A 7,935-nucleotide genomic window follows, 5' to 3' on the forward strand; every position below is an offset into this window, starting at 1 on the left:
GTGGGAGGAATCATTATAAAATGTGTGGTGTCTTTTTTTTATTCTGTGCCATTTAAGTTAAGAGTTTAAGATGATAACTAAAGCTATAGGCAGTAGATTTTAGAATTATACATCCTTTTAAAACACAGAATATATGAGTTGTCTGAAAACAACAGTAAGAAACCAGGAAGCAAATGTAAATACTATAACCTGGGTGTTTGCATAAGGGCAAGAACAAACAAGAGGGCACTTTGGTAGCACCACTTAATTTATGTATACACATTCATACACTAAAAGGTTTGTGTTTTTGTGCAAAAACTATGCTAACATCATGTTTTTCAGTAGTTGTAAATACATTTATGGGGTTTGCTGGGTGATTTTCTTTATGAATTTTATCCTGGAATGAATTTACAAGTATATACAAATGCCAGTCTAGTCATTTCTCCTTGTCTATCTTCCAGCACCAGTGGTTTTTGTGTGCTATCTTCCCTCTTTTTAGTTCTTCCTGCTTGCTAATTTTTTCGTTCTTCACTTTATCGCCTCTGCCCTTATAAGGAAGTCGATCGGTGCGTTGTTGAGCTGAGGAGGAAATGGCGCGCGGTGGCTGATGGGAACTCGGTTAGATTCAGGAAGACTAGAGACACGGAAACTAGAGACCAAACACACCCACTGGATTAGACAGGGGGAAAAAAGCTCGCTTGAAACTTATAAACGTTTGCCAGAAGTCGAAGGTAAGGGAATGAGTTTGTAATGCGTTAAAGTGTGACGAGTCTGTCATTAAAATCGGTGTTGTTGTGATATACCGACGGTATAAATCTGTTCATGACAAAGAGGCTCTGCGGCGGCTTCCAGCCGTTAGGCGGTGAAATCACAGGCGGTGACACCACACGGAGATCTGCTGTGTTAGGCGTGTTTTTTTATTATTATTTATATTATTGTAGCTCAGACGGTTTGTTTACAGGAACTCAATATGTTTCATTTAGGACAGAATGTGCTGTGATAAATCTGAGTATTTTATTCAAATCGTGCGACTGAAAAGAAAGTGGTTGTCTTTACATTTCTACTGTTTGTGCAAAGTGAGCGGATTCACAGCACCAGGAAATAGCAGGACAGACTCAGCCGTGTGTGTGTGTGTGTGTGTGTGTGTGTGTGTGTGTGTGTGTGTGTGTGTGTGTGTTCTGAAATGGAATTCTAATGTTCTAAATATTTTGTTTACTATAATGTCAGGAGTTTACATTTCAGCCCCTCTAATATACTTTTCTAAATCTTTACTGAACACTGCAGTGAATGTGGCACCCCTCGCACTCCTGCTCTAAGAATGGATGTAATTTGGCCTACTTCTTCAAAGAAAGGGCACAAGTGACCCGTTTTTGTTGTCCACATTATACTGTAGCTTTTGCAAATGTGCTTAACCCCAAGGCAAAAAACATCACCACATAGTTTCCTACTAAACATTACAGGCTAGTGATTTTAGGCCTGAGACTTTTGAATCCAGGGCTGTTTTTTTCTTCTTCTTTTCTTTACATTGACAAAGAATTCCATCCATTTCTCATGGTTTTTGAAACAAATTAGAGATTTGCTTGTGTAAACAGCTTCTGTGGGGTTTTTTTGGGACCCAGTGCAATTCTAGGCCACATTTAAATGATGTTCTCACATCTAAACACTTTGTCTCACTTTTGTTGAAAGTCTCCCATCGTTCTGTACGTTTTTACAGCTGTTTAATAAAAACCTGCAGGATAGCTACAGAACCTGGCCTGCCTGTTATTTCTCAGGCCATGAATTAGATATGCATGTTAATTTTATTTAAAAACCACACACACAGTGATTTTACTTCCTATCCTGTTTGTGTTGGCAAACCCTTGGTGTTCATGCTTTTCAGTGGATGAATATAAATTTCCTGCATGTTTGAACTATCTGAGAATCAAGAGTGTTTAAATTGTAGTTTGGGGAAACAGTTTTGAAGCCATGTTTTTTGCTTTTGGGATCAGTGAGAATGGCCAAAATGGAAGTCTGCAGGTTATTTGCTTTGACATTCAAATTCTCTCAATTTCCCTCTCCTTCTCCCTTTGTATCTGATCTGTCTGAGAGACTTCACAGTACCTCAGCTCTCCACACTGTGAATCCTCTCTTGCTTGTGTGCATACATACATCACTTGGTAAAATAACTCTTGCTAACTGAGAATTGCTATGAGATTCCCCTACTGAATAACACCAGGCATCATTAAAATTAGGAAGCTGCTGGCACACCTGGGTTACCTGTGTGTTTTTTGCACTCAGGTGGACACAATGAGTCAGTCATTTGGATTGGTGGATCAGGTTTCTCTTGCATGAGACTGTAAGCTTTTCCTTGCATACAAAATAAATAAGCAAATAAGGACAATTCTGCTCAGAAATCTCCCAACAGTAGGCACGGCAGCTGACATTGTTGTCTCCAAAGTGTTGTTTTCTTTTATATTCTGCAAATGTCATGTTCATTTAAATTTTGAATAGTTTTGCAGTAGTTTGTTCTTCTGAGAGTCAGAGGTATGCATTTTTTTTGTCTGAGAGGCACGTTGTGACATGGCGCACTATTTTGGGAGACTCACAGTACATTATATGTTGCAGACTGTGTTTAGGGTGATCTTATGTGGAATTGTGCTTTTGTTGCTTTTTTTTTTTCATTCTTTTTTTTTTGGTTAATAGCAGTGTATTCAACAAAGAGTTATGAAATGTCAGTATATTTGAGTGAAGGTTTGGCCTTTTAGATCATGATTTAGATTAGTCATTTCATGTTCTCCCCAATAACAGTGTGTTTCTTTCTGATTAGGCATGGCAGAGCTGGTGAGTCTGGTGCAGAGGTTGGAGGTCGCTGTTGGCCGTCTGGAGGCTATTTCCAGCACTGGAGGCACAGGTGGCTCTGTGGCTGGTGGAGGTATTGCAAATTGTCTCTGAGCAAACAGTTTCATTCCTTTTTACTTATCTAGTGCAAAACATGTTTTTGCTGGAGTTTAAAATACCTGTGACTGCCAAACTCAGGCTATTTTTACATAGTGAAGTCATCGGTGAATTTGAATGAACATAATCTGTTCTCTGTTTGTAGCTGTGTCTGCATATGTCGAGGCCTTCGATGGCCTGATCTCTGGCCCTGTTGCTGAATATGTCACCCTGAGTCAGAAGATAGGTGGCGATGTTCAGAAGCATGTATGTAAATCAGTGCTTATAGATAAGCCCAATTCTTGTGACCTTCATCCGTGTTTTTTTGCCATGTTCAGTATATAATCTGGATTTTCTGCAGGCTGATTTGATGAAGCAAGCTTTCACCAGTCAGAGGCAGCTTCTGGTGACCGCCTCTGTCTCCCAGAAACCCACTGATGTAAGTAAAATTTACATAGCTTTGATCACAATTCTTTCTACTGAGTTTTGTTAAATGATAATCAGATTTGTTGCAGTTAATTAAGTCTAATTTGTCACATGTGTGGGGTCTTAGGCAGTCCTGACATCTCTGCTGGCTCCAGTGTCTAAACTGATTCAGCAAGTGCAGTCGTTCCGGGAGCAGAACCGCACCTCTCCTTTCTTCAACCACCTCTCTGCTGTCAGCGAAAGCGTGCCTGCCTTCGGCTGGGTCGCCATGGTGAGTGTGATCCCACTATGCGCGTGTGTGTGTGAATGGTCATTTACCAAAACCCTGTGTTTTTTGATTGAAACAAACCATTCATTCATGCAGAAAAAAGTATTGTACGGTGTGACCGAATGCTTTGGCTTTTTTTGTGATCTGGTGACAAAGGCTCAGTGTTTCAGCCTTGTGGCTTGAGGCATTTGTGTCTTGAATTTTATTTATTTAACAGTAATCTAGAATTTAGAGAGATGTTTTGGTTCCACTGTCGTTCAAACCCAAATGTTGAGATTTACATACATCTAAATCTAGTTGGAGAACTAAATAACCTCTTTCATTTTGTTAGGCCCCTAAGCCAGGTCCTTTTGTCAAGGAAATGCAGGATGCTGCCATGTTCTACACAAACCGTGTGCTCAAGGATTACAAAGACAAGTAAAGTGGCTTCTTTATTGCTTGATTTGTTTTATCAATATTTTTTATCCTAAATCATTTGTTAATTGTCTGTCTTATTCTACAGGGACAAAACTCATGTGGACTGGGTTAAAGCCTACTTGTCGATCTGGACTGAGCTGCAAACATACATAAAGCAAAATCACACCACTGGACTGGTCTGGAGCAAGAGTGTGAGTTTTTGGCTTAATTCCTGTTTTGATTTTTGGTTTTCTACTAATTATAACGGTATATTTTTGTTATTGTTTTGTGTGTCCCACAGGGTCCGGTTGCCTCAGCATCTTCCGCTGCTCCAAGTGGTGGAGCTGCTCCTCCTCCTCCTCCTGGCCCCCCTCCTCCAGCTGCTGATCTGGACAAGGCAGGAGGTGGTGATTCATGCCCTGCAACTCGTAATGCTCTGTTTGCCTCCCTTAACAAGGGAGCTGACATTACTAAAGGTAAAATTTAGACTAAGCTCATAACTGTAGTGTGTTCTGAATGATGGTAATTTTTTGTCTGATTTGCTTTAATGGTATTGGCTGTAAACAAGAAGGTCAAACAGTCTCAAAGGCTTACAGAAATTAAATGAGATATTATGATTGTTATAAACATCATTTGAATAAAGGTACATGTCGCAATTACATCAACAGATTTATTTGTTTATAAGCTACATTACAACAAGTTAACCTCTGTGGTTTATTTATTACCCCTCTTGGTTCTGACTGTTGCTTTTATTACCATGTACTTTAAAAGTGTAACAGTCATGGAAATATTTTTGGCGCAGATAAGCCAGCTCGTACAGCACGTATGATTATCTAATCAATAAACAAATCATCAGATATAAGGAGTAACTCAATAGTCATAGTGCAGTTGTCAGTGAGGTCATTTGCAATTCAGTAACTTTGTTTGATGCAATAAAGTGGTCATAAATGTACTGGGCTGAAGACAAGGCCATTTTCTATGCCTTAAACGTTTGTTTCTGTGTAACACACATTCAGGGCTGAAGCATGTGTCTGATGACCAGAAGACCCACAAGAATCCTAACCTGCGGTCTCAAGCAGTCCCCTTGCAGTCAGGACCCAAACCTTTCTCAGCTGCCCGGCCAACTGCCACCACTACCCCAGCCCGCACTCAGCCTCCTGTGCTGGAGCTGGATGGCAAAAAATGGAGAGTGGTAAGTGCAAAGGATTGTGACTGAGACTGTGGAATTAACATTGCTGCCGTTAAGGAGATTATTTTTCTCTGCTTCCATCTTCTCAATTTCTATTGGCTTTTCAATGTAATTGACAGGAGAACCATGAAGGTGCTCAGGGCCTTATGATCAGCGAAACAGAGCTCAAACAGGTGGTTTATGCTTTCAAGTGCAACAACAGCACTCTGCAGATAAAGGGAAAAATCAACTCCATCACTTTAGGTATGTATGCAACACTGATCCTGCTTCACTGAGACACATGTTCAAAATATTTAAAAACTATATTCCATGTCACTTTCTCTAAAATTAATTCCGGAGTTTGAGAGATTTTTTTTAAACATGTCATTTCCTCTGCAGACAACTGCAAGAAATTGGGTCTTGTGTTTGATGATGTTGTTGGTATTGTGGAGGTGATCAACTGCAAAGATGTTAAAGTTCAGGTGAGTGTGTATAAATTGACTCAAGCTAAATAGAGAACACATTTGATTAGGGCTGTCTAGTTCACTGAATATAAAGCTAGTGAAACTCCTTGTTGATTAAATGTCCCTTTTTGTATAATACAGGCAAAATAGTCCTGAATGATATATTCCATGAATTACATTCCCTTTATTTACACACCTTTGTTAAATTATGAAATACGTTTTAAACTGGATATAAAAAAACTAATCAAACAAGTAGCATAAGTCATTATTTCAATTGAAACTTTTCAATACGTTTCTTAAAGACTGAATCTTAACATATAAAACAAAATTAATATACATACATTTAATAGAAATGTATTTGAATGCTAAATGGGCCTTACATGAGCTTCATGTCTTCTGTATATGCAGGTTTTGGGCAAGGTTCCAACCATTTCCATCAATAAAACGGATGGTTGCCATGTTTACCTGAGCAAGGACTCTCTGTCATGTGAGATCGTCAGTGCTAAGAGCTCAGAGATGAATGTGCTGGTGCCAGGCAAAGATGGAGACTTTGTGAGTGATGGAGTGAATTGTGACGAATAAGACGAATGTCTAAGAAATACAAATGTGCAAGATGGTAATGAAGTTTAATTTAATTGTTACTTTCTTGTTTTGGGTTTTTTTTTTCCCCCCAGACTGAGATCCCTGTTCCTGAGCAATTCAAAACTGTATGGGATGGCAAAAAGCTGGTCACTACGGCCACAGAGATTGCAGGATAAGGGCTTCACCTACAATACTCCACCCCCTTTGCCAATGTCTACCTGATTGGCTGACCAACTATCCAATGGCAAACAAAACTGAAATGGTAATCTTGCCCACACTTCCCATTAGCCAATCAGAGGTGTGGCTGAACATTCCTTCAGCCAATGAGATGGCTGTTTGCTTTATGCAGCATAATGAAACTTTTCATTCTATTTGATGTTTAATAGCAATTCATTTGTTGCCAACAATCAAGTTGTTTTGCTGTTTTTTAAGCATTTCAAGGAAAATAAAGTGTAAACAGCCAAAATGATGCATATATTCTTTATATTCAGTAGTTGTTTTGTCTAATTTTTGGTCTTATTGTTTTTGTTTAATTTACTTAACATGATCAGGGTTAGAAGTGTTCAGATTAGGAATTTCTATTGTCTGTCTCTCTCAGAAGAACTCAATGCTAGCATTTCAGACATTGAAGGTGAACTTATTTATGTTTTGGTGGTAATTAAAACTAATACTTGTGTTCTCAACCAAATTAGATGACTATTGGAGAAAATGCTTGCATTATTGGTATTTTCCTGCTCTTACTACTGAAGCAAAAGTAACAGATATCGAATAATAAACAAATATTTCTTCCATTTCATATTGTATTCCAGCCTAGTGCACATTCCCTAAAGCACTCTAAAGTAACATTCCATGAACTATCTGAAAATAAGAGGTACAAAAAGGACAGTGGACAATTATGCAAGATGTCTTTATTCTTTAAAAATTGTTAGGCATAAATGCAGGTGCAGAATTCTTGTCGAATTCCGGTTTTAACAAATTCAAATAGACCTATCAGCCATTTATTTTTTAAAGCCTTTTTGTCTCATAGCCCTTAGGCCATGTGAAATTTCTTTCTTTTTAATTTGTCTTTTTATTTAAATTTGGTCAACAGTTTTCATTCTGCTCTTTTAGTAATAGTTACCATTAAAATGGTTGCAATGAATGTCAGTTTCTTCTGTCTGTAATTTTTGGTTTGAATTTTGTAGTATTGAATTCTCTAGTCACCTTTTTTAGTCATATTTCCTGTTTTGTGAGTGTGGGTTGTACAGGTTATCAAATTTAGGCTTCAGAAGCACAAATATACTTAGTGTCCTAGTGACCATCAGCTAATAATAAACTTTTACCTGTAATAATCAAGGGATTTGGAGCCTAAATAAATGTCAAGTTTGCTTAAATTCCCTTTTTATTTTCTAAAAGAGAACAGAGACTACACTTAACCAGTCTAAATGTTATACATAGCAGAACCATACCACGCCTTTAGTTTGCTGCCTGACCATAAATAAAGTGCACATCCATATACTGCTTTCAGTGTTGCATGACTTGGATCTAAAAGTCATCAGCATATCAAAATCTTTCCAAATTTTAAGAAATACATTTGGATTTAATCTACAAATCAGCACTGTGCTCTCACTTTGGGTTCTTAATCCCCATTTAACTGTTTCTGTACCTGTCAGTTTAGGGATGGCTGCCTTTAAAACTCCAAAAAGATGTCTGCTTTACCATTCAAATGTGTTTATTGTACCATCATAAAATGAACTTAT

At 38.2% G+C, this 7,935-nt stretch overlaps 1 protein-coding gene across 1 annotated transcript; it reads left to right on the forward strand.

Annotated features, from left to right (window-relative positions):
- The first annotated feature begins 552 nt into the window (after positions 1–552).
- cap1 (CAP, adenylate cyclase-associated protein 1 (yeast)) lies at positions 553–7,337 on the forward strand. Its single transcript, XM_027175542.2, has 13 exons — positions 553–710; positions 2,786–2,890; positions 3,059–3,159; positions 3,254–3,331; positions 3,446–3,589; positions 3,918–4,003; positions 4,089–4,194; positions 4,284–4,458; positions 4,999–5,174; positions 5,291–5,414; positions 5,550–5,632; positions 6,023–6,166; positions 6,289–7,337. The coding sequence occupies exons 1-13, from the start codon at positions 587–589 to the stop codon at positions 6,370–6,372; spliced, it is 1,530 nt and encodes a 509-aa protein (XP_027031343.1). The 5' UTR covers positions 553–586; the 3' UTR covers positions 6,373–7,337.
- The last annotated feature ends 598 nt before the right edge of the window (positions 7,338–7,935 follow it).

Source organism: Tachysurus fulvidraco, chromosome 24, assembly GCF_022655615.1.
Source record: "Tachysurus fulvidraco isolate hzauxx_2018 chromosome 24, HZAU_PFXX_2.0, whole genome shotgun sequence".
NCBI classification, from domain to species: Eukaryota; Metazoa; Chordata; class Actinopteri; order Siluriformes; family Bagridae; genus Tachysurus; species Tachysurus fulvidraco.

Coding starts and splice junctions, on each gene's coding strand:
- cap1 (XM_027175542.2), top strand. CDS start 587: ATGGGAACTCGGTTAGATTCAGGAAGACTAGAGACACGGAAACTAGAG. Junction 3,160..3,253: donor GTGGCGATGTTCAGAAGCAT/GTATGTAAATCA, acceptor GATTTTCTGCAG/GCTGATTTGATGAAGCAAGC. Junction 4,195..4,283: donor GACTGGTCTGGAGCAAGAGT/GTGAGTTTTTGG, acceptor TGTGTCCCACAG/GGTCCGGTTGCCTCAGCATC.